We start from the raw sequence: 26,193 nt of genomic DNA, 5'->3' as shown, positions 1-26,193 counted from the left end.
CAATAGTTTCATGGTCATCACTAGACTTTTAATTCCTGGATTTATATTGAATTCAAGTTTCACCATTCCGGGACATCATTCCGGCTCCTTGGAGCATTATCCTGGTTCACTGCATTACTACTCTAGCGACAATACCTCTAGGCCACCGCCTCTCCCTAACTTGCTGCTCCTTACACAAACATTCACTCCCTCCCCCACCGACACACAGCGGCAGCCGTGTGTACCGTCTGCAAGATGCACCGCAGCAACTCACCAAGGCTCCTTAGGCAGCACCTTCCAAACCCACGGCCTCTACCATCTAGAAGGACAAGGGCAGCAGATACCTGGGAACCCCACCCACCTGGAGGTTCCCCTCCCAGTCACTCCCCACCCCGACTGGGAAATATATCGGCCGTTCCTTCACTGTCGCTGGGGCAAATTCCTGGAACTCCCTAACAGCACAGTGGGTGCACCTACACCTCGAGGACTGCAGTGGCTCAAGAAGGCGGCTCCCCCACCACCTTCTCAAGGGGCAATTAGGGACGGGCAATAAACGCTGGGCCCGGCCAGCGACGTTCCCATCCCGTAAAATAATATTTTTTAAACATCAGGTAAACAGCACCTAGAATATTGCATCCGTTCCCGGGCCACTGCTCTTTCGGGAGGGTGCCAAGGCCTTGGAGAGGCTGCAGAGGAGCCTGACCAGGATGTTTACCGGGGGTGAGGGGCTTCGGTCACAAGCAGGGATGGTTCAGGGGAGATTTAACGGAGGTGTTCAGAATCAGGCAGGGCAGTGACAATATGGAACAGTTTTCCTTAACAGGAGGGTTAGAAACCAGAGGGATGCTGTTATGGGCCAAGTTTAGAAACTCCGAAGTGTATTATGGAGCTCACCTGACCTATAACCTTTATGTTGAATTTGTTGAATGAGCACAAGAGTCCTCTCTTCAGGTGTGATTTGTCAGTCTCCCTGGACACTTTAATCAAAACAAGCTTTATTCTAAGAATATAGTTAACATATATATATATATATATATATATATAAACGGAGCAAGAATTTTTATCAATTACAAACATAAAGACACCACACAGCTATATATAACACTTAATGAATTCCCCTTAACTGTTCCAATTCAGTAACAAAATCAAACAAACTAAAAGTCCCTATTTAAGAGCGTAACTCAGCACTCTGCATTCTCACTTGAATGGGGCTGGTCCTTTTCCTTAGATTCGGAACCAGTCTCAACCCGCAGATTCAATCTCCATCCAGAGAGAAAACTATATCTTTTAAGTCACCACGGCAGTCAGCCACAACCAAAGTGCATCTTACTTACATCTTTTTCCTCGGATGGTGATGACCAACACGAGGGGACATAGCTTTAAATTGAGGGGTGGTAGATATAGGACAGATGTCAGAGGCAGTTTCTTTACTCAGAGAGTAGTAGGGGTGTGGAACGCCCTGCCTGCAACAGTAGTAGACTCGCCAACTTTAAGGGCATTTAAATGGTCACTGGATAGACATATGGATGAAAATGGAATAGTGTAGGTCAGATAGGCTTCAGATGGTTTCACGGGTCGGCGCAACATCGAGGGCCGAAGGGCCCGTACTGCGCTGTAGTGTTCTATGTTCTACTTCTGGAACAGTTTATAAAATGGGAATAGAGAGAAACAGGCAAAACACTTCTTTTCTCTTTCTGAGACCAAACTGAAACGGAAACCGAAACCCCTCACAGAGCCACAGCCCAGCTCCACCCACAAAATGGCATCACTGAAGCCATGTGATGAGACAAAAAAACCTTTCTTGACGGGACAGTCCCGTGACAACACAGATTGAAGAAGATTTACTCGAGGGCGGGGGGGGGGGCAAGGGAAGGATTTTCACGATGCAGTGCGCTGTGGGGATCCGGAATGCGCTGCCTAAAAAGAAGACCGCACGGTTCAAGAAGGCAGCTCGCCACCACGACCTCGAGGGCAATTAGGGATGGGCAACGAATACTGGCCTGACCGCCGGTGCTCATTTCTTGAATCTTTTACACGGAGCACTTTGATGTTTGGGGGGGGTGGGGTGTAGAGATCTTCAAGGGATAGTCTATTGTGCCTTGTTGCTTCACCACATCACCAGTGGCACCCAGTCTAGGTGTGGCCGAGGCCGTGCTGGTCTCTGAGGTACGGGCAGGGATGACGTGCCTCTCCGCCTTTAGCGCTTTGCGTGCCCGATGCTTCACGCGTCGCTGATCGACTTTCCGGTTTTTCCCAGGACATCCGAATAGACGTGGAGGAAAACCGCCTGAAAGACAGGCCCCAGGCTCCTGAAACCTCCTACCACTTCGCCATGAGTGGAAAGTCCTTCGCCGTGATCGTGGAACACTTCCCCGACTTGCTTCCCAAGGTTAGTCCAAGCTTGCCTTCCTCTCCGTCACTGTACCGCGCGCCCTCCCCCAACGGTGTTGTGGAACATTTTGAGGTGCCGGAGCTCTTTAGAAAATGTGTTGGCCGTATCAGTTATAAATCAGTTTCCCTGTGTGTTCATTACTTTAGCGAATGTCAGTAAAACAATGCTTTCTTAAGTGAAAAATGTTGTAAACATTTTGTGGTATTTTCAATCACAGCATAGTGAGAATTTAATGCACGGTAGCATGGTGGTTAGCATAAATGCTTCACAACTCCAGGGTCCCAGGTTCGATTCCCGGCTTGGGGCACTGTCTGTGCGGAGTCTGCACGTCCTCCCCGTGTGTGCGTGGGTTTCCTCCGGGTGCTCCGGTTTCCTCCCACGGTCCAAAGATGTGCGGGTTAGGGTGGATTGGCCATGCTAAATTGCTCGTAGTGTCCTAAAAAGTAAGGTTAAGGGGGGGGTTGTTGGGTTACGGGTATAGGGTGGATACGTGGGTTTGAGTAGGGTGATCATTGCTCAGCACAACATCGAGGGACGAAGGGCCTGTTCTGTGCTGTACTGTTCTAAAAAAATTTAACTCAATCTTACAAAGGCTTGAATTACCAAAATCTTTACTGATTGGGTATATAGAAAAGCCATTGCTCTTCTTAATTCATATTTATAAATTTGAAGGGTGGTAGTGGTTAGCACAGTTGCTTCACTGCGCCAGGGTCCCGGGTTCAATTCCAGCCTCGGGTCACTGTCTGTGCGGAGCCTGCACGTTCTCCCCCGTGACTGGGTGGGTTTCCTCCGGGTGCTCCGGTTTCCTCCCACAGTCCAAAGATGTGCAGGTTGTGGGGGTGGGTCTGTGCAGACACAATGGCCCAAATGGCCTCCTCCTGCACTGTTTGATTCTAATTCTATAACTTGCTCCGGCTGCCTTGGGCTGCAGCTCCCGGCTGCCCCAATCAAACACTCCCAGGACAGGTACAGCACAGGGTTAGATACAGAGTAAAGCTCCCTCTACACTGTCCCCATCAAACACTCCCAGGATAGGTACAGCACGGGGTTAGATACAGAGTAAAGCTCCCTCTACACTGTCCCCATCAAACACTCCCAGGACAGGTACAGCACGGGGTTAGGATACAGAGTAAAGCTCCCTCTACACTGTCCCCATCAAACACTCCCAGGACAGGTACAGCACGGGGTTAGATACAGAGTAAAGCTCCCTCTACACTGTCCCCATCAAACACTCCCAGGACAGGTACAGCACGGGGTTAGATACAGAGTAAAGCTCCCTCTACACTGTCCCCATCAAACACTCCCAGGACAGGTACAGCACGGGGTTAGATACAGAGTAAAGCTCCCTCTACACTGTCCCCATCAAACACTCCCAGGACAGGTACAGCACGGGGTTAGATACAGAGTAAAGCTCCCTCTACACTGTCCCCATCAAACACTCCCAGGACAGGCACAGCACGGGGTTAGATACAGAGTAAAGCTCCCTCTACACTGTCCCCATCAAACACTCCCAGGACAGGTACAGCACGGGGTTAGATACAGAGTAAAGCTCCCTCTACACTGTCCCCATCAAACACTCCCAGGACAGGTACAGCACGGGGTTAGATACAGAGTAAAGCTCCCTCTACACTGTCCCCATCAAACACTCCCAGGACAGGTACAGCACGGGGTTAGATACAGAGTAAAGCTCCCTCTACACTGTCCCCATCAAACACTCCCAGGACAGGGACAGCACGGGGTTAGATACAGAGTAAAGCTTCCTCTACACTGTCCACATCAAAACTCCCAGGACAGGTACAGCACGGGGTTAGATACAGAGTAAAGCTCCCTCTACACTGTCCCCATCAAACACTCCCAGGACAGGTACAGCACGGGGTTAGATACAGAGTAAAGCTCCCTCTACACTGTCCCCATCAAACACTCCCAGGACAGGTACAGCACGGGGTTAGATACAGAGTAAAGCTCCCTCTACACTGTCCCCATCAAACACTCCCAGGACAGGTACAGCACGGGGTTAGATACAGAGTAAAGCTCCCTCTACACTGTCCCCAATCAAACACTCCCAGGACAGGTACAGCACGGGGTTAGATACAGAGTAAAGCTCCTCTACACTGTCCCCATCAAACACTCCCAGGGCAGGTACAGCACGGGGTTAGATACAGAGTAAAGCTCCCTCTACACTGTCCCCATCAAACACTCCCAGGACAGGGACAGCACGGGGTTAGATACAGAGTAAAGCTTCCTCTACACTGTCCACATCAAAACTCCCAGGACAGGTACAGCACGGGGTTAGATACAGAGTAAAGCTCCCTCTACACTGTCCCCATCAAACACTCCCAGGACAGGTACAGCACGGGTTAGATACAGAGTAAAGCTCCCTCTACACTGTCCCCATCAAACACTCCCAGGACAGGTACAGCACAGGGTTAGATACAGAGTAAAGCTCCCTCGACACTGTCCCCATCAAACACTCCCAGGACAGGTACAGCACGGGGTTAGATACAGAGTAAAGCTCCCTCTACACTGTCCCCATCAAACACTCCCAGGACAGGTACAGCACGGGGTTAGATACAGAGTAAAGCTCCCTCTACACTGTCCCCATCAAACACTCCCAGGACAGGTACAGCACGGGGTTAGATACAGAGTAAAGCTCCCTCGACACTGTCCCCATCAAACACTCCCAGGACAGGTACAGCACGGGGTGAGATACAGAGTAAAACTCCCTCTACACTGTCCCCATCAAACACTCCCAGGACAGGTACAGCACGGGGTTAGATACAGAGTAAAGCTCCCTCTACACTGTCCCCATCAAACACTCCCAGGACAGGTACAGCACGGGGTTAGATACAGAGTGAGAGGTATGCGAGTTTGGGGTAGTTTGTGCTAGATTTTCCTGGGAGCTGGATGAAGTGTCCGTATATTTTGTGTAAAAGAAAACCTCAGTTCACCGTGGCCCAGGAATGGTTTGAATGACATGAGGTGGTTGAAATACTGGTGATGAACGTTCCGGGTCTGTGATGCCGTGGGTTGCTCTCGGAGATTTTAACGGCCTGTGTTTTGAACTCTGTCCAGCTGCTCCTGTGTGGGACAGTTTACGCTCGGATGGCTCCGGATCAGAAAACCCAGCTCGTGGAGGCACTTCAGAAAGTCGAGTAAGTCTAGACCGAATCCTTGGGCCAGAGCTGGACTGTGTAGTGTTAGTATGACTGTTCCCTGTGGTTTATTAGTATAACAAAAACTTACCTGCCATCCAATGACTGTACAAAACAACTTGTATTTATTGTGGGAACAAACAGCTGTGGGGCCTTTAAATGGAGCGTTTGTCAAACAAGATTTGGGCGACATAAGGCGATATTAAGACAGGATAAAGATTGGGCAAAGATGTAGGTGCGGTGCGGATGTGTAGAGCGGGAATTCCAGAGCTTGGGATCTGCACGGCCGGACGCACGTCGTCCGATGGTGGAGCAAATCAGAGCTGTGCAGGAAGGCCAGACTCGGAGCACAGAGCACTCGGAAGTCTGGGCGACGGCGGCAGGAGGTTGCAGGGATGGGGAATGGAGGGATCCGGCAACGTGAACCAGGAGGCTTCGGATGGAGATCTTGCTTACCTGGGACGAACCAGCGTTCGTCCGGTGGGCCCTGCGGGCAATGGGCGAACGGGATCCGGTGCGCTTTCCGAGGAGGCAGAGCGCTGGGCGAGCTCGGGTCGACGGTGGGTGGGAATCTGCGCACTTAACCTGGGCGAAGGGATCTCGTGTCTCATGGTCCCTATGATGTTGCATCCATTCTCCCCCTTCAGTACTGCACTGAAGGGTAGGCCCTGGTTTTGTGCTCGAGCCTCCAGGGTGGCGTTCAAACCTGCGACCTCCGAACTCTGAGGCGAAGGCGTTGCCACCATTGGGGCTGGGCGGTGGGTTTTGGTGATGGGCGGGGGGGAGCAGGTGCGTTAAAGGGGTTGAACAGATTGATTGAATACAAGTTGAAAAACCTCCGACTGCGTTTTGTTTTCAAACAGCTATTACGTCGGAATGTGTGGCGATGGCGCTAATGACTGTGGGGTGAGTAACTGCTGCAGGTTTATCTCTTACCGCTCGCTCTCACCCCGGAGGGGGGGAGGGGAGAGACCCGCGCACGGCCCTGCCCCACGCACGGCACTGCCCCACGGGATCCTGCTAAAGTCCGGTGCATAATCCCGAGTCCACTGCGGCTCTAGCTGGCTGGGCCTCAGCTGGACGGTGAGCAGTGACCCTCATTAAACTTCAGCCCGACGAGCTACTCCTGTCCTGCATTCAGTTACGTCATGCACATTCGACTATAGGAGGCATCACTGCCCCACACGATTCAGTTTGTACCTGATGCGTTTTTGCACACAAACACGTGTGCGTGTCCCCCTTAGCGATTGAGAAAGGGGGGGGGGTTGCTGACTAGTGATCAGATGCAGCGACCCTGGTCAATCTTGCTCTCCTTTGCCCAGAGCAGGGGGTGGGCGCGAGGGCGACTTAGGTTTTGTTGAGAGCTGCGACATATAATGAACCGCGCTGACCAGCTGCGACTAAAATTTGCTGTGGCATTTATTGTGCGAACAGCCCTTCCTAAATTGGTTCATTAGTCGGATTGGATTAGCAATCTTGGGGGGGGGGGGGAAACTCTAATGCTACACAGTGCTCATAATGTGAAGGTGCGCCGTTTAACCTTGGGAGTATTTTTCTGCATAACATCTCCATAACAAAGTTTCATTAGGCATATTTTTGTGAACAAGTAACATTAATAATTACCTCACCTTTTATGACCTCTTAATTGCAACTTTAGCAGACACACAGTCTGGACCTTAAACTAGGTTCTTTGATAATATTACTGCAAACGAGGTTCTTTAATAATATCAAAGAACTAATGTATACCTGAACTCAAGCTTTTAAAAACCTTACTGCAACAGATTAAAAATACAATATATAATACCAATTTCTTACAATTGTCACAAGTGTCTCTCGCAAAGTTCAGGTGTTTAATCTTGAAACTTCCTGATCCATCTCTGTCCCCAATGGATCCTCACCGTCACATTTTAAGTTTTGACTATCCTGCCTTTTCCTTTCTTCAGCCCTCACTGAAAGAAGTCTTGACCATTGTCTGGATAATAATGATAATGTTCATTGTGTCACAAGTAGGCTCACATTAACACTGCAGTGAAGTTACTGTGAAAAGCCCCTAGCCGCCACATTCCGGCGCCTGTTCGGGTACACAGAGGGAGAATTCAGAATGTCCAATTCACCTAACAAGCATGTCTTTCGAGACTTGTGGGAGGAAACCGGAGCACCCGGAGGAAACCCACGCAGACACGGGGAGAACGTGCAGACTCCGCACAGACAGTGACCCAGCGGGAAATCGAACCCGGGACCCTGGCACTGTCAATCAACAGTGCTAACCACTGTGCTACCATGCCGCCCAGAGGCTGGCCAGGATTATTTTACTCTGCAGGGTGCGAGGATGCAGAATTTCCAGTCGGAAACGGTGAAATCCAGAGCAGTTTCTGAAAGGTTGTGTGAGGAGAAGAGAAGGTGAATTTGAAATGAAAAATGAAAATGGCTTATTGTCACGAGTAGGCTTCAAATGAAGTTTCTGTGAAGAGCCCCTCGTCGCCACATTCCGGCGCCTGTTCGGGGAGGCTGGCACGGGAATTGAACCCGCGCTGCTGGCCTGCTTTGGTCTGCTTTAAAAGTCAGCGATTTAGCCCAGTGTGCTAAACCAGGGAGGGGAATGGAGTTAAGGGGAGAATGCTTTCAGAGCGAGGGCACATGGCGACCTCCTGCGCTGGAAATTGAGCGGGCCGAGTGGGCCTCCGGTTTTGGAGCCGGCTCACTTCACTGCTTCTTATTCCTGATCCGGTGTTAGGACCTGGCGTGAAGTGAACAACAAAGAATTGAATTTTTAAAAATAGGAACCAATAAGCATGTTGTTTTGGTGACGGTGTATTCTCCGAGTTCCTGAAGGTAAAGAGACAAGATTGGTTGGGTGTAATTACTGTCTGGGTAACCGTTATTGTAGTTAACTCCGAACGTTGCTCTTTCGTCGGATTTTAAGGTTTAATAATCGTTCTGTGACTTGAATATTTACAACCAGACTGACCCCTTTTCCACACCGGGTTTAATCTTTTTGCTCATATTTCCACCCCCCCCTCCAAAAAAAATAAAGTGTTGAGGATCGGCGTTCGAAGTTTCCCTTCCGGGATTCATGTTGAGCGTCAGCAGAGTTCAGAACACCGGCTGCGATCCTGAGTTTGTACCTTCTCCCTGCCCTGTACAGCAATTAGCGACACCGTCTGGTTAAAGCTGCTGATTATTATCACAGGAGCGACTGGACATACTGCGGGGTGGAGGGGCTCGTTTCTCTGGGGAGGGGAAGGCCGAGGGGTTGGATGTAAAGGGCCTGGGTAGAATTCAGGATGTTCCCGGAGGGCATAAAATGCGACAATCGCGAATAAATCCCATCGGGAATTCGGGAGAAACGTCGTTACCCGGAGTCCGGTGCGGAAGCTGCTGTCACAGGGAGTGGTCGAGGAGAGCAGTGGCGACGCGTTAAAAGGGGAAGCTGGGTGAACACAAGGGAGGCATGGGTGAGGGAAGGCCTGTTCGGAGCGCGCGCGCGTACAGCAACGGGGCCGAATGGCTGGCGACTCGATCTAACCCGGGGTGTGTTCCTGCCCGCAGGCGCTGAAGCGAGCCCACGCCGGCATCTCCCTCTCTGAGCTCGAGGCTTCCGTGGCATCGCCTTTCACGTCGAAAACTCCGGACATTTCCTGTGTGCCGGATCTCATCAGGTAACAGTTGGCAGGAATCCCGTCTCTGTCCGCTGGTGGGGGGCGGGTTGTTACGGTCCCCTGTGCTTTTTTATTAATGGCACCTTTCCTCCGCAGGGAAGGTCGGGCAGCGCTGGTCACTTCCTTCTGTGTTTTTAAATTCATGGCTCTGTACAGCATCATCCAATACCTCTCCGTTTTACTACTTTATTCGGTAAGTCGACACTCTCCTGTATCGGAGGTTTTGAATCGCGGGGAGGGGGAGGGGGGGGGGGGGGGCCTGCTGGGAAGGATGATTGAAATGGAGGCAGTGGCCAAGCTGGGAACTTGGGAGGCGGGAAACCAGCGCTTCAATCCTTGCCCACTGGAGGCATATTCGAGGAAGGGAGGGGAGGGTGAGGGCACGATGTGGGGGACACTGCATGAGGTGGTGGGGGGGGTGGCATGACATGAGGAGGGGGGCACGATCTGGGAGGGAGCACGGTGTGGGGGGGGGGGAACATTGTGGGAGGGGGGACACAGTGGGAGAAGAGGGATGGTGTGGGAGGGGACGCGGGGGGGGATGGGAGTTGGCACGGCATGAGGGGGGGGTGGGGGGTGGGGGTGGGAACATGGCAGATACACTGGGGAGAAAGTCTGGGACGGGTCACGGGAGGGTGACAATGGGATGAAAGGAATTGGGACAGATGGGAGCGGCCTGGGAATTTGAAGATACAACTTAAGGGGCCTCACGGTAGCATGGTGGTTAGCATCAATGCTTCACAGCTCCAGGGTCCCAGGTTCGATTCCCGGCTGGGTCACTGTCTGTGCTGAGTCTGCACGTCCTCCCCCTGTGTGCGTGGGTTTCCTCCGGGTGCTCCGGTTTCCTCCCACAGTCCAAAGATGTGCGGGTTAGGTGGATTGGCCACGCTAAATTGCCCGTAGTGTAAGGTTAATGGGGGGATTGTTGGGTTACAGGTATACGGGTTACGTGGTTTAAGTAGGGTGATCATTGCTCGGCACAACATCGAGGGCCGAAGGGCCTGTTCTGTGCTGTACTGTTCTATGTTCTAACTTGCGCCTCGGGTGAATTTTGTCGCTCTCTGCTTTGCGATGTGAGCTTGTGAATTGCTTCGTTTGCAGGTGCTGAGTAATCTGGGCGATGTTCAGTATTTGTTCATTGACTTGGCAATCATCATGTCCATCGCCTTCACGAGTGAGTAACAGGCCGGGTTGCTTCGGGCTGTATCGGGCGGTGTTTTCCGGAATAGTGGCCGTTTCGGTACCCAGTGTCGCCAATCGTCCAGATCCCGGTTAATCTGTCATCTCGAGGCCACGCTGGTATCTGCCTTGGCTCACTCTCCCTTAATCCTCCAGCAATGCCACTCTGCCACCCACCTCCCCCTGGTGGAGCGCTCCCCTGCAGCCCACTCCGGCACTAATATTCTTCAGCTGCCGCGCCCAGAGCCATGGGTACGGCTGATGAATGGGTGCCCGGTGAGGTGCGCCGTGCAGAGGATCCTGATCCCCGACTGAGCTCCCGATCTGCTGTCCCATGACGAACAATCGGAGTGAGGCATCAGGAGGGAGCCCGGTGCCCGTGGAGCCTGTAATCCAAGATGGCTTGAGGGACAGCTCGTTATCTAACGATGTGGCACCTGACAGCTCCCCAGACTCCAAATTCAACCTAGTTTCGGACCAGAGCCGCGCACAGCAGCTGTTGGTATTGATTCTGCCGTTGCCGTTCTTTTCCCACCTCCTCTAGGCCCATTGTTTGCCATCACCGTCTCCTTCTTGTCATTTGTTTACTCCCGTCTTCCCACTCTCCTTTTTGGCCCATCGCTCCCCCTTTGTCTCCGTAATTGTTTTGAACCCGTTTACCGCTCAAACTCCATCCAGGCCGCCGACCTGAAAAGTTAGCAAAGTGCCGGACAAACCCAGCCCAGCCCGGCGACGACTGCGGGGAGTCGGCGTTTCGAGTCCAGCGTGACTCCGCTCGCGGATCCTGAAGCGCTAACTCGTTTACTCTCTCTCCCTGTTTGCTGCCACGCCCGCTGAGCGTTTCCGACGCGTCCCTCGGCACTCCGGTCACATCCGAAACGGGACGGGTGAATTTCCATCCTCAACTCCCCGGGCCCGTTCCTGTTTCCCAAGTCCCACTCGGTGGGGGGGGGGGCGGTCGCCAACTCTGTCAGCTATGGAAGTTGTTGGGGTAATTGGGCGAAGCTGGGAGATTAATGCCGCTGGTTGGAACTGCCTTCCTTGCCTTGCAGTGAGCCTGAACTCATCGTGGAAGGAGCTTGTCCCACGGAGGCCACCGTCCGGCCTGATCTCAGTGTCGATGTTGCTGTCTGTGTTCATGCAGATCCTCCTCACGCTGACCTTTCAGGTCACGGCCTTCCTGCTGGTTAAGGAACAGCCCTGGTACGGGACGTGGACCCCCTCCTCAAAGTAAGAGTCGGCTGCCGCAGCCATCGAACAGAAATAATTTCAGGGCCAGCATTTGCTGTCCTCGGGAAGGCAACGAGCAGTTTGTGAGGGGTGAGGGAGCGGCCGATTTATTTCCAGGTCAAATCGGTGTGTGGCTCGGCGGGTGATGTTCCCACCCATCTGCTGCCCTTGTCCTGCCAGGTGGTAGAGGTCGTGGGTTTGGGGGATTTCGGGGTGTGCTGTGTGGAAAAGATGGCCGCCGTGTCCGGCACAGCGTCAGGGTAATTCGCCTGGTGATGCATTCTGGGATGTTTTGCCAGGAAACCTGTGGAAAAGTGGGCGTTCCTGCTCCCAGTGTGCCAGTGTGGTACAGGAGGGACAAAAGCAAATTACTGCCGATGCTGGCATAGGAACCAAAAACAGAAAAGGTTGTCCAATCTCAATAGGTCTTGGGCAGCAGCTGCGGCAAGAGAAGAAGCTGACGTTTCGGAGGCCGGGTGATTCTTTATCAAAGCTGGGAGAGGGGAGGATCGGGTTTGGCTCAATCGGCGATGAACCTCGGGCAGATCGGCTGCCGAGGTTATTAAAACTGACGTGCGAGACACCTGGGAGTGGAGAGAGCGAGGGGGCGAGGTGTTGGAGGAATGGCTAGCAGCCATGAAACCCTGCCGAGGACTGTCAACACAGACTCTGACAGAAAATACACCGGCTATCTCTGGCTCACTCCTGATCGCTTAATTGAAATGAAAAATGAAAATGGCTTATTATCACGAGCAGGCTTCAATGAAGTTACTGTGAAAAGCCCCTAGTCGCCACATTCCGGCGCCTGTTCGGGGAGGCTGGTACGGGAATTAATCTCTTGCCTTGCAGGTGATGCTGTGTATTCCCATACCAGCCTCCCCGATCAGGCGCCAGAATGTGGCGACTAGGGGCTTTTCACAGTCGCTTCATTTGAAGCCTACTCGTGACAATAAGCCATTTTCATTTCATTTCATATTTGCAGAAGTTTTCCTATTTTCATTTCCGTGTTTTCTTTATTTCCCTGTAAGTAAAGTCGCCAAGTCCCAGGTGGCTACTTTCCCCATTGTCCAGCCAAGGGAGCTAAACCAGCCCCCCATATATTACAAAATAGCAATCTAGTCCCTTTTTGAGATTGGTCCTGAGACACAGTAATCAGACATTACGGAAGGAGCTTTACTCTGTATCTAACCCTGTGCTGTACCTGTCCTGGGAGTGTTTGATGGGGACAGTGTAGAGGGAGCTTTACTCTGTATCTAACCCCGTGCTGTACCTGCCCTGGGAGTGTTTGATGGGGACAGTGTAGAGGGAGCTTTACTCTGTATCTAACCCCGTGCTGTACCTGCCCTGGGAGTGTTTGATGGGGACAGTGCAGAGGGAGCTTTACTCTGTATCTAACCCCGTGCTGTACCTGCCCTGGGAGTGTTTGATGGGGACAGTGTGGAGGGAGCTTTACTCTGTATCTAACCCCGTGCTGTACCTGTTCTGGGAGTGTTTGATGAGGACAGTGTAGAGGGAGCTTTACTCTGTATCTAACCCCGTGCTGTACCTGTTCTGGGAGTGTTTGATGGGGACAGTGTAGAGGGAGCTTTACTCTGTATCTAACCCCGTGCTGTACCTGTCCTGGGAGTGTTTGATGGGGACAGTGTAGAGGGAGCTTTACTCTGTATCTAACCCCGTGTTGTACCTGTCCTGGGAGTGTTTGATGGGGACAGTGTAGAGGGAGCTTTACTCTGTATCTAACCCCGTGCTGTACCTGCCCTGGGAGTGTTTGATGGGGACAGTATAGAGGGAGCTTTACTCTGTATCTAACCCCGTGCTGTACCTGTCCTGGGAGTGTTTGATGGGGACAGTATAGAGGGAGCTTTACTCTGTATCTAACCTGTACCTGTCCTGGGAGTGTTTGATGGGGACAGTGTAGAGGGAGCTTTACTCTGTATCTAACCCCGTGCTGTACCTGTCCTGGGAGTGTTTGCAAGGAATTCGGAGTGCTGCCTGTGGATGGGCGAAATAACCATTGTTCCTGACTTTGATAAGTGATAATGTTTTGAAGTAAAATCCACGGTGGTGCGGACTTCATTTAACAGGAAGTGACTTGTCTTCTTCCCTCAGTGTTTGTAACGGGAGCCGGGACGAGCCGACAAACGCCAGCATTTCACTTCACCCCGGGTCCGAAGTGGATGAGCACAATATCTCGAATTATGAAAATACAACACTTTTTTTTGTCTCCTGTTGCCAGTATCTGGCAGTTGCTTTTGTGTACTCTAAGGGAAGGCCCTTTCGGCAGCCTGTCTACAGAAACTGTGAGTCCAGCGTCTGGGTGGTGGTTTCCATCGCTCGCGAGCTCTTGCATCATAGCGCGGACCATGGAATGTAGAACAGTACAGGCCCTTCAGCCCACGATGTTGTGCCGACCGCTTATCCTAATCTGAGATCAACCTAAGACCAGTTGTGTGTCTGTTGTCCAGTTGGGTGGCTCCAGAAGATGTCACAGGATAACTCCCAAGAGAAGAGGGACGTTCTTTCTCCCGGTTCCCCAGCCAACATTCTTCCCACAATTTGCAGAATTACAGACTGGAATCTAATCGAGGGGTTCGGGGTGGTTTATATATAGAATAACAGATACCCGGGAGTGAGTTACAGACTGGAATCCAATCGAGGGGTTCGGGGTGGTTTATATATAGAATAACAGATACCCGGGAGTGAGTTACAGACTGGAATCTAATCGAGGGGTTCGGGGTGGTTTATATAGAATAACAGATACCCAGGAGTGAGTTACGGACTGGAATCTAATCGAGGGGTTCGGAGTGGTTTATATATAGAATAAGAGATATCCGGGTGTGAGTTACAGACTGGAATCTAATCGAGGGGTTCGGGGTGGATTATATATAGAATAACAGATACCCGGGAGTGAGTTACAGACTGGAATCTAATCGAGGGGTTCAGGGTGGTTTATATATAGAATCACAGATACCCAGGAGTGAGTTACAGTCTGGAATCTAATCGAGGGGCTCGGGGTGGTTTATATATAGAATAACAGATACCCGGGAGTGAGTTACAGACTGGAATAAATTTGAGTGGTTCGCGGTGGTTTATATATAGAATAACAGATTCCCGGGAGTGAGTTACAGACTGGAATCTAATCGAGGGTTTCAGGGTGGTTTATATATAGAATAACAGATACCCGGGAGTGAGTTACAGACTGGAATCTAAACGAGGGGTTCGGGATGGTTTATATATAGAATAACAGATACCCGGGAGTGAGTTACTGACTGGAATAAAATCGAGTGGTTCGTGGTGGTTTATATATAGAATAACAGATAGCCGGGAGTGAGTTACCGACTGGAATCTAATCGAGGGGTTCGGGGTGGTTTATATATAGAATAACAGATACCCGGGAGGGAGTTACAGACTGAAATCTAATCGAGGGGTTCGGAGTGGTTTATATATAGAATAACATACCTGGGAGTGAGTTACAGACTGGAATCTAATCGAGGGGTTCAGGGTGGTTTATATATAGAATAACAGATAGCCGGGAGTGAGTTACCGACTGGAATCTAATCGAGGGGTTCGGAGTGGTTTATATATAGAATAACATACCTGGGAGTGAGTTACAGACTGGAATCTAATCGAGGGGTTCAGGGTGGTTTATATATAGAATAACAGATACCCGGGAGTGAGTTACAGACTGGAATCCAATCGAGGGGTTCGGGGTGGTTTATATATAGAATAACAGGTTCCCGGGAGAGAGTTACAGACTGGAATCTAATTGAGGGGTTTGGGGTGGTTTATATATAGAATAACAGATACCCGGGCGTGAGTTACAGACTGGAATCTAATCGAGGGGTTCGGGGTGGTTTATATATAGAATAACAGGTTCCCGGGAGAGAATTACAGACTGGAATCTAATCGAGGGGTTCGGGGTGGATTATATATAGAATAACAGATACCCGGGAGTGAGTTACAGACTGGAATCTAATCGAGGGGATCGGAGTGGTTTATATATAGAATAACAGATACCCGGGAGTGAGTTACAGACTGGAATCTAATCGAGGGGATCGGAGTGGTTTATATATAGAATAACAGATACCCGGGAGTGAGTTACAGACTGGAATCTAATCGAGGGATTCGGGATGGTTTATATATAGAATAACAGATACCCGGGAGTGAGTTACAGACTGGAATCTAATCGAGGGGTTCGGGGTGGTTTATATATAGAATAACAGATACCCGGGAGTGAGTTACAGACTGGAATCTAATCGAGGGGATCGGAGTGGTTTATATATAGAATAACAGATACCCGGGAGTGAGTTACAGACTGGAATCTAATCGAGGGATTCGGGATGGTTTATATATAGAATAACAGATACCCGGGAGTGAGTTACAGACTGGAATCTAATCGAGGGGTTCGGGGTGGTTTATATATAGAATAACAGATACCCGGGAGTGAGTTACAGACTGGAATCTAATCGAGGGGTTCAGGGTGGTTTATTTATAGAGAATAACAGATACTTGGGAGTGAGTTACAGACTGGAACATGTTCACACTCTGACCTCTTTCTCTCTCTCTTTCAGATTTATTTATGGCTTGTATCCTGATCCTGTACGGCTTCATCATTCTGATTATGATGTACCCGATCAAAGTTATTGATGACTTCTTTCAGGTACGTTGAAGGTTTCACCTCAGAGCGGGATTGGTATTCAACCCGTGTTTATTGGGCCCAGCGCCATTCACAGCTCCTGGGGATTCATTCAAATCCAGGTCCCAGTGAGGACCCTCCCTGCAGGGCTCACTTTCTACCTGGTCTGTTGGTGAAGTTTGGGTCTGGCTGGGAAGAGGCGTCTTCTGCTTCTGCCCACAGGTATTCAGGGCTGGTAGAAAGGGGGAGGGTGGAGGAACACGGCGAAGCCATTTCAAGGTCTCAATCCCTCACAGGCACTAAGCCGCTGAAGGTGATTGTTCCCAGCCCCCACCACCAAAAAGGCCATTTCTTCAATCCAATACCATCCCTCCCTCGAGGTATTTCCCTCCCCCATCCATCGGAAAGCTCTTGAAGAGCGACTGCTTCCCCTTCCCTCCTCGCCTCGCTGTCCTCCCTCCCTTTTCTCAAACATGGCGAGGTGTTCCCTTCCCTGTGCAGTGTGCTCAAACTAAGGGCGGGGGGGGGGGGGGGAACGAACCCCACTTCAGGTCATCGCCCAGTGTGACACTCACACCACTGTGTGGATCAAAAGTGAGACGCCCCTGCAGTCGATTAGCCTGGCAAGACCGGTGGCTGGGGAGCCTGTCGGCTGCTGTGTAATTGTACCCTGGCTTCAGTGGGGGAGAGAGGAGTGAAGTGAGAGGCATCTCTGGGCGGGAAGGAGGAAGATTTAATTGTATTTTTAAAAAAAATAACCATAAGTGATTCATGCGATGGACCTGATGATCAGCCGCTCTCTCTCTTTGCTTCCTTCCTTCCCAGCTGGTCTGTGTTCCCCCGGATTGGCGAAATAAGATGTTGCTTTTAACCCTGGCCAACGTGTCCCTTTCTATCCTGGTGGAGGTGAGTGTGCAGAACCTGACGCTCTCTCGGCAATCTGGTGTCCTCGGAGCTGGGAGAACCACAAGAAGGAGGGACGTAGCCGTGTTCCTGCCGGCCTTTTGGCAGGGGGGGGGGGGGGGGGGGGGACGGTGGGGTTCGGGGGGGGGGGTTGGAATTCAATCACCCTGTGGGAATGGAAGGGGTTTTCGCCATTGGGAGCCTTCTCGAACAGCTCAGGTTGAACTTTTTTTCTTCGTTCATTGACGGGATGTGGGTTGTCGCTGGCCGGGCCCAGTATTTGTCGCCCATCCCTAATTGCCCCTTGAGAAGGTGGTGGGTGAGCCGCCACCTTGAGCCGCGGCAGTCCGTGTGGTAGGTAGACCCACCGTGCTGTTAGGGAAGGAGCTCCAGGATTTTGACCCAGCGACAGTGAAGGAACGGCCGATATATTTCCCAGTCGGGGTGGGGAGTGACTGGGAGGGGAACCTCCAGGTGGGTGGGGTTCCCAGGTATCTGCTGCCCTTGTCCTTCTAGATGGTAGAGGCCGTGGGTTTGGAAGGTGCTGCCTAAGGAGCCTTGGTGAGTTGCTGCGGGGCATCTTGTAGACGGTACACACGGCTGCCACTGTGCGTCGGTGGTGGAGGGAGTGAATTTCAATTTGGCATCGAATGCTGAAATTCTTTATCCCTTTATAAAATATCTAATTCCCTTTAGAAAGTTGTTGTTGAATCTGCTTCTCCCCGCGGTTTCTGAATTTCCCATTCTCGCAACTCGCTGTGTAAATTTTAAACATTCGCCTCCAGTCATTTTCCCCGACAGTTGCCGTAAATCCGTTTCCTCCGAATACTGACCCTTCAGCCACCGGAAAGAGTCTCGGCCCCTTGCCTCTGTCCAAACCCTTGGTGATTGTTAGCTTCCTCGAGAAAGCTGCCTGTTAAACCTTCCTGCTCTGGAGAAAGCAACCCTCGCGTCCCCCAGTCCGCGCCTGGAGGCCCGGGTTCCCAGTCAATCGCCTCTGCACTGTCACTCAGTCCTCTCCAAAGGGCGGGGCTCAGAATCGGATGGCGGAGGGGGGGGTGGGGGGACGGACCACTGGCTCGTCCCAAGGATCTCTCTGCAGGACGCCCACCCCCTCGAGAAAGGCAATGGAGAGGTGAAAAACCCAGGACCGTGGTTCCAGGGCAGCAGAGAAGGTTCCGGAAAATTGTTCTGGTGCCGCCGTGATTCTCCCTCTATTAAATTAGTTACTATTAACTCCGCTTCCGCTGCACCCTCTCCAAGGCCTGGACAGCCTTCCTAAAGTGTGGTCATAGACTCCCGACAGTGCAGAAGGAGGCCATTCGGCCCATCGAGTCTGCACCAGCCCTTGCTCCGATAGAGCACCCTACCTATCCCCGTCACCCCGCTTAGCTTTCTGGGCAATATTAGCACGGCCAGTCCACCCTAACCTGCACGTGTTTGGGCTGTGGGAGGAAACCGGAGCACCCGGAGGAAACCCACGCAGACACGGGGGGGGGGGCGAACGTGCAGACTCCGCGCAGACAGTGACCCAAGCCGGGAATCGAACCCGGGACCCTGGCGCTGTGTGGCAGCAGTGCTAACCACTGTGCCACCATGCCGCCAAAATTGACCATAGCACGACTCTTGGCGATTCCACATGCACGGCGCCCCCCTGTTGGCCTTGTGGCCTAAGGCATTGGCTCAAATATTATAGATTATACCCAGCTTATGTGTATATCTGCATAGGACGGTGCAGATTGCTAGCGGTGGGCTATCTCTGTGGAATATATCAAGAATTAGCACGTTTTCTTTTTAAATGGAGTGAGCGTTGACACTGATGGGGTGAGGGGAGGGGGTCTAGCAGCAAACAGAGTCTACTTAAACGTTTCTCCAACCAAACCGCAATAGGTGGAGGACATTTGAGTCCATCATGTCCGTGTCGACCCAAAAGAATAAACCAGCCGCTCATTTTAATCCCACTTTCCAGCACCATAGTCTCGCAGGTGACGGCACCTCAGGTCCGGGTGCTTTCTTTAAGCCTCGACCAGAGATTCAGGCAACCAATCCCAGACGGCCACCACCCCCGGTTGAAAAATGTGTTTCCTCGCCTCTAATCTTTCTACCAAAATCACCTGAAAACTATGGCTCCAAGGTCACTGACCCCTCAGACAGGGGACACATCTTCCCTGTTTGCCCTCTTTGTACATCCAAATTAGGCCACCCCCTCGGCCTCCTCTGTTCTCGGGAAAGGCAACCGCAGTCTATCCAGTCTCTCCCCGTAGCTGCAATTTTCAAGCCTCTGGGCAAGGTTCTTGTAAATCTCCCCTGCACTCGCTCTCTCCAGAGCTGCTATGTCCTTCCTGTAATGCGGTGACCAGAACGGTGCACGAAACCCCAGCGGTGGCCTAACCAGAGATGTATACATTTGGGGGGGGGGTCTATAGTACGCCCTGGCTGTGGTGTGGCTGCCCCTTCCTATATTCCTCGGCTTCACCCATCAATTGATGCCTCATTCACTCCTCACAGATTCTTTAACCAACAACGCTACACCCTCCCCCTCTCTGTCCTGCCCATGAACTCCATATTCAGCCATGGTGAGCTGCCATGTTTGCCCCTCTTTCAGCCACTCTCTGTTCGGGCCACGATCCCGTGTGTCTGTGCCCAAGCAGAGAGTCGAGACTCTTCTTATTTAAAAGTTATGTTTTCTGTTTCTCGGTGCAGAATTTCTTGTGTGACTCCAGCTTCCGGTGGCTGAGAAATCTCTTCGCTGGACGACGCGACGAGCACCCTGCCCCTAATATCTACCCACAGGTACGATGGTGACCAGCCGGAGCCTTCCTGTGGAGGGCTGGGGCGGGGCGAAGGTTGAGCCTGGCCGCGATTCGACTCGAGGCGTGTGTTAACGCCGGGACATTTATTTCCTGCCAGGGGCAGAACCCATTTAGATAACGCTCATGTGATGGGCCGAATGGCCCCTCTCCTCTCTCTCTCTCTCTCTCTCTTTGCCACATGGTCCTGCGTTTCGTCACCTCCCCCATGGGCGAGCCCTACGGTGACAGGCCGTCCGATTGCTGAGAGGACGTCTCCATCCGACAATCCAGAGGCCCCGGGCTAACGTTCCGCGGGACGCGGGTTCAAATCCCACCGCGGCAGCTGGCGGAATTTAAATTCCGTTCATGAAATCCCGGAATTAGAAACCGGGTTTTCGGGAATGGCGACCGCCGTGACTATCATCTGTGGTTTGTAAAAAAAAAAAACCCCCATCCGGTTGACGGAAATCTGCCGTCCTTACCCCCGGTCTGTCCAACGCGTGACTCCAACCCCCCCCCCCCCCCCCCCCCCCCCGGGCAATGTGGTCGACTCTCAACCACTCCTCTGAAGTAGCCGTGGGAGCCCCACTGGGTTCCAGGGCATTTAGGAAGGGGCAGCACGGGGCCTGGCCAGAGGAGGCCACAGTCCCTCCTTCAACCCTCCCGAGATTTCTGGGCCCCTCCAATTCTGACCTCCGGCGCGTACCCCACATTCTTCCTACCGCCATCAGTCACGGAGACCGAGAGGGAGAGAGAGGCCCTTCGGCCCATTGCTGGGCTGTTCTGGGCCAGGGTGGAGAGAGCCCCAAAGTGTATCATGGAGTTCACCTGACCCACACCTTTTAATGGATTGTGGTATGGGGCGCACACGGCCCACTCTACAGGGGTGGCACAGCAGAAATGGAAAAGTGTTTTTTAAAGCAAAACAATGTTTATTCTATGAACTCAACTTAACCTTTTTAAAACCTACAGTGAACATCTTAGCAACCATCAATTCAAATACAACCCCCAAAGAATACAACACTAAGTAATCCTTATTAACTTCCCAAACAACATCCAGAAGACAAAAGAAACACCTTTTAACAGAAGCGCATTAGGTTTACATTCACTACTGAGAACATTTATAATTCTGAATCCCCCCTTAGCTGTTCCAATTCAATAACAAAATCCAATAAACCAAAACCCCTTTCAAGGGGGTGGCCCAGCACACTGTAATCTCACTTGATTGGGGCTGATCCTTTCCCTGAGATTCTGGTCCAGTTTTCAACCAGCAGATTCAAAACTCCTTCCGGAAGGCAGCTCTATCTTTAGAGTTACCGAGGCAGTTCACTCCACCCAGTGTGCTTCTTTCTTATCGGGTCCAGAGCAACAAATTGAAACCCAAAACATTAAACCCCCCCCCCCCCCAACATCGCCTGACAGCCACATCCCAGCTCCAGCCACAAATGACATCACTGAAGCCGTGCTACAGGTCATGTGAGACCAAACCTTTCTGAAAGGGACATACTTGAAATGAAATGAAAATGGCTTATTGTCACAAGTAGGCTTCAAATGAAGTTACTGTGAAAAGCCCCTAGTCGCCACATTCCGGCGCCTGTTCCGGGAGGCTGGTACAGGAATCAAACCATGCTGCTGGCCTGCCTTGGTCTGCTTTAAAAGCCAGCGATTTAGCCCTGTGCTAAACAGCCCCTTCTCAACTCCCAAGAGAATAAATACTCAATTTACTCAGCCTCTCGTCACTAGGACAACCCCTTCATCCCAGGGACCGAAAGGGGTTTTGGTTTATTGGATTTTGTTATTGAATTGGAACAGCTAAGGGGGGTTGATTAAGTGTTATATACATAGATTACTGTAGCTGTTGGGTGTTGCTTCATGTTTGCAATTGAGAACAACTTATTTTATATAGGTTAATTACATTCTTATAAGTTTAGGCCGAGGAAATCTAGCGAACCTTCGCTCTCCCGCCTCCGATGCACATACATCCTTCCCTTAAATATGCTCGTGGCCATTGTGCGGTTGTTCCTTCACAATCTTGCGTGAATCATGTCTTGTCTCCCTCTCTGTTTAGCTGGACTCGGGCCCTCCGGCGCTGATCTGCACGAGGCGGCTGTGGAATCAGGGACGCCGGCACCCCAAGGCGAAGTACAAGCGGCTGGCCCAGGAGCTGCTGGTGGATCCGGACTGGCCGCCCAAACCCAAGACCAGCACCCAGGCCAAGGTCCTCTCCGCGGAGAGCGGCGGGCAGCAGGGCTGGAGCCCCGGCCACACCGCCACGCGGTTATGACTAGCCGCCCGGAGCACGAAGATCTGGGTTGGCCGGCGCCGCCGGGGTGGGGCGAAGAGGTGGAGGGGGGGGGGGGGGGGCATTCAATGAGGGCGGTATCTGGAGAGGCACGGAAGAGGTGCAGACCCTCGGCATCCAGCGAGACAGTTGACATTTATGGCAGCAAATGGCCGACGGTGGTGTGGCACGTACTGAATGCATCATGCTGTTTGCTCGGTTGTTGGAGGAAGCGGGGGTTCGTTGAGTGACAAAAGTGTCACCATTGAACGATTATCCACACCCCTCCCCCCCCACCACCCAAAATCATCCCTCTTCCCCCTAGGGTGATTCTCCCAAAAAAAACTACCAGACGACGAAAAGGTCGTTGAACCAACCAAATTTATATTTCCGTTTTTTATTTGCTCCTTTTCCGTTGTCGAGGAAGGGGGGAAATAATCTTAAGCACACACACAGACTACAATTCCCGAGAGGAACGACAATCATTTTATTTCCGAGTTTCGAGTAGTACAGTCGGGGCAGGGGCCAGGACTTCACCCCCATGGGTTACCGCCTCATCACCAGTGTTCGCTTCCCCCCGTTTTACCCCAACTCCCGGGCGGGCGGGTTCCAACTACCGGGGCCCTAACAAGGCCCGATAAACCTCCTTCGAAGGGAAACGCAGTCCTCCTCTGCCTTTCACGCTCTCAACTCACCAGCTCCCACCACCCCCCTCCCAACCTCTCCTCCTTGTCAAACCTCTGCATCTTTTCCCTCCTTCCTCTCCCCTGCTATCCTCTCTCTCTCCCTCTCCCCCCCCCCCCCCCCCCCCCCAGGGGCGGAATCTCTTCCCTCCCCACCCACGTTTTCCAACTGGGGCTGGTTTAGCACATTGGGCTAAATCGCTGGCTTTGAAAGCAGACCAAGGCAGACCAGCAGCGCGGGTTCAATTCCCGTACCAGCCTCCCCGAACAGGAGCCGGAATGTGGCGACTAGGGGCTTTTCACAGTAACTTCATTTGAAGCCTACTCGTGGCAATAAGCCATTTTGATTTCATTGGTGTCTGTTGGGATCCATTTTCTGTCGACAGTCGATTGCAATTAGAAGGAGCGTATTTTGTGCTGCCGGAGAGTTCAGACTCTGCAGGTGGGTCCTACGCTCGGGGTCAGAGACACCCCCACCCCCCCCCCCCAAAAACCCCTCACTCACCCGCCACGGGCTTCGATATCCAGCTTCCCCCTGAAATGGAGGCACGCTTTTCCTCTCAGTCGGCGGGTTTCGAGCGTGTTGCGTGGATCGGCAATCGGGGTGCGTGAGGATGCTGGAATTTTAAAGTAAACGTTCTGCTTGTTAGCCCCCCCCCCCCCCCCCCCCCCCCCCCCCCCCCCCCCCCCCCCAGTGTACCCCGAGTGCACACCAGCCCCGAAGGTCCGTCGCCGATCCGCGCTCGGTTCGCAGCTGATCCAAACGCGCTCCCTGGTACCGTACCGGTCAACAGCGAATCGTGGCATCCGCTAACAGCCACGTGGTGATGAGTGGTAGCTCTCTTTTCCCCCCCCCCCCCCCCCCCCTCCCCTTCTCATTCCCACCCCCCAAGTGGGAGGAGAAAGTAAAATAATCTCTGGAAACGGCAGACGGCCCCAGAGCGCGATCTCTTGGCAAGCAGTTAACCGGAGGACTTGAGACGAGGGAGGCATCCGGGACGAGGGTGGAGCCTTCGCGAGTGTGTGCCCCGGCGGCAGTCTGCTGCGATTGAACAGCTACCGGAGGGGGGGAGTGGGTGGGCTATATCCAAAGCAACAATTTGAGAAATAGATGTGAGCTGGGGGGGTGGGGAGTGAGTGTCGGGGTCGGAGTACTGTTCCGTCCTCATGAGAGAGAGCCATCCAGCCGCAGAACTGCAATCAACTAAATGTCCCCAAGGACTGTGTTTGTTGGGGGTGGTGGGAACGTCAGCGTTGGGGTGGGTGCTTTTTAAATTATAAACTCTGCATTGGCATCGCTCTGAGGGACGTGCCCCTCGTCGTCTCCCAGTTCGAGCCATTGAAAGCCAGCACATTCTATTTGAGGTTCAGGACAGAAAAATATATTGAAGAGGCTTTGCTATGGAGTATTTTAATTAATATAAATTCACAATAAAAGTAAATATATTGAATTTGCCGTCCTATCCATGTACTGTGGGCTAGCCCAGGCTTCAAGGGGCAGAGTGGCCTGCTCCTGTCCTCCCGCAGTTCGTGCACGTGGCCACTAGGTGAATGGATCTCGATGGAAACGACTGTGGTGGCATCCATTTTGGACCAGGAAAGGATCGACCGGGGTACTTTCTGCATGGTATGAATTCAGTGGATGTCCGAAGGAACCTGAGGGTTCGGGTCAGTCAGATACCGTGGACAAGGGCAGGAAATAAGCAAGAAGGCTCATGGAATGCTAGCCTATCTCGAGGGCTGGAGTACCAGGACGCCGAGGTTAGGCTGCAACTTTACAAAACCCTGGTTAGGCCCGACTTTTGGAGTCGCTGTGATCTGGGCTCCACACCTGAGGAAGGGTATTTTGGCCTCTGAGGGAGTGCAACGGAGATTTACAAGAATGAGACCTGAACTACAGGGGTTAAGTTATGAGGGAGCGATGAGACAAATTAAGCCTGATTTCTCTAGAATCTAGAAGGTTTAACGGGTAATCTGATCAAAGCCTTCACAATATTAACAGGCAAAGACAGGATAGGTAAATGATTTCCACTGGTTGAAACTAGGTGGCACAATCTAAAACTCAGGGCCAGACCGTTCAGGAGAGATGTTAGGAAGAAGTTCTTAACTCAAAAGGGTGGTAGAGGTTGAGAGCTCTCCCACAATTGATGTTAGATCATTTATATTTAAATGGGAGATGGATAGATTTTTGTCAAGCAAAGATATTAAGGGACATGCACCAAAGACAGAGACATGGAGTTAGGTCACAGATCAGCCATGATCTCATCGACTGGCAGGACAGGCTCAAAGGGCTGAAAGGCCTCCTATGTTCCTACTCTCCAAAACCCTTGCTGTGCACATTAAGGGGGATCCTGGGGGAGAGTTTCACATTGCAGTCTGTGGCATTTTGCTGTGCACATATATAATCTTTATTGGTACCACAAGTAGGCTTACATTAACACTGCAATGAAGTTACTGTGAAAATCCCCTCGTCGCCACATTCCGGCGCCTGTTCGGGTACACAGGGAGAATTCAGAATGTCCAATTCACTTAACAGCGCGTCTTGTGGGAGGAAACTCACGCAGACACGGGAAGAACATGCAGACTCCACATAGACAGTTACCCAAGCCGCGAATCGAACCCGGGACCCTGGCGCTGTGAAGCAACAGTGCTAACCCACCGTGCCGTCCTTGTCATGTCTCTGGGGGAAAGGTGTGAAATGCAGAAAAGGTTCCCGAGATGGCTTTGTGGGTGGATTGGAGAGGTTGGGACTGGTTTACCCTGGTGAAGATAAGATGGTTATCACGCCGCTGCCTGGGGGATCTTGCAGTTAATAAATAAAAGCATACGGTAGGGGAATTATCACACTGCTGTTTATGGGGCCGTGCTGAGCACATTAAACCAAATCAGGAGCATTATTGCACCGCCTAGCGGGATTTCGCCGTGCACAGTAAGGTGGGTTATGAGGCATTCACACTGCTGTCTGTGGGATCTTGCTGTGCACATCTGCCTGTCAATCATTCAGCCCCACCACTTCTCTGCCTGTCAATCACAACAGCCCCACCCCCCTCTCTGCCTGTCAATCACTCAGCCCCACCCCCTCTGCCTGTCAATCACATCAGCCCCACCCCCCTCTCTGCCTGTCAATCACTCACCCGAGCCCCTCCCTGTCAATCGCCCCACCCTCTCCCTGCCTGTCAATCACCCCGCCCACTCCCTGCATGTCAGTCACTCTGCCTGTCAATCACCTAGCCCCGCCCCCTCCGCCTGTCAATCACCCAGCTCTGCCCTGTCAGCCATCCCTGCATGTCAGTCACCCCGTCCCTCC

The 26,193-nt window shown here is 52.1% G+C and overlaps 1 protein-coding gene across 1 annotated transcript in view; it reads left to right on the top strand.

The window, feature by feature from the left end:
• Positions 1 to 22,986, top strand: part of LOC119958395 (probable cation-transporting ATPase 13A3) — a 35,891-nt gene extending 12,905 nt beyond the window's left edge. Inside the window, exons 8-19 of the mRNA XM_038786899.1 lie at positions 2,237 to 2,368; positions 5,444 to 5,523; positions 6,387 to 6,429; positions 9,073 to 9,182; positions 9,279 to 9,375; positions 10,284 to 10,356; positions 11,414 to 11,591; positions 13,701 to 13,891; positions 16,163 to 16,251; positions 17,053 to 17,133; positions 19,834 to 19,923; positions 21,991 to 22,986. Coding sequence (XP_038642827.1) covers positions 2,237 to 2,368; positions 5,444 to 5,523; positions 6,387 to 6,429; positions 9,073 to 9,182; positions 9,279 to 9,375; positions 10,284 to 10,356; positions 11,414 to 11,591; positions 13,701 to 13,891; positions 16,163 to 16,251; positions 17,053 to 17,133; positions 19,834 to 19,923; positions 21,991 to 22,206 — 1,380 coding nt within the window. The 3' untranslated portion in view covers positions 22,207 to 22,986. The remainder of the gene's footprint in view (positions 1 to 2,236; positions 2,369 to 5,443; positions 5,524 to 6,386; positions 6,430 to 9,072; positions 9,183 to 9,278; positions 9,376 to 10,283; positions 10,357 to 11,413; positions 11,592 to 13,700; positions 13,892 to 16,162; positions 16,252 to 17,052; positions 17,134 to 19,833; positions 19,924 to 21,990) is intronic.
• Positions 22,987 to 26,193: the final 3,207 nt, after the last annotated feature.

The sequence above is a fragment of the Scyliorhinus canicula genome, chromosome 29 (assembly GCF_902713615.1).
Source record: "Scyliorhinus canicula chromosome 29, sScyCan1.1, whole genome shotgun sequence".
In the NCBI taxonomy this organism is placed as follows: Eukaryota; Metazoa; Chordata; class Chondrichthyes; order Carcharhiniformes; family Scyliorhinidae; genus Scyliorhinus; species Scyliorhinus canicula.
This window is presented reverse-complemented; position numbering and strand designations above follow the sequence as displayed.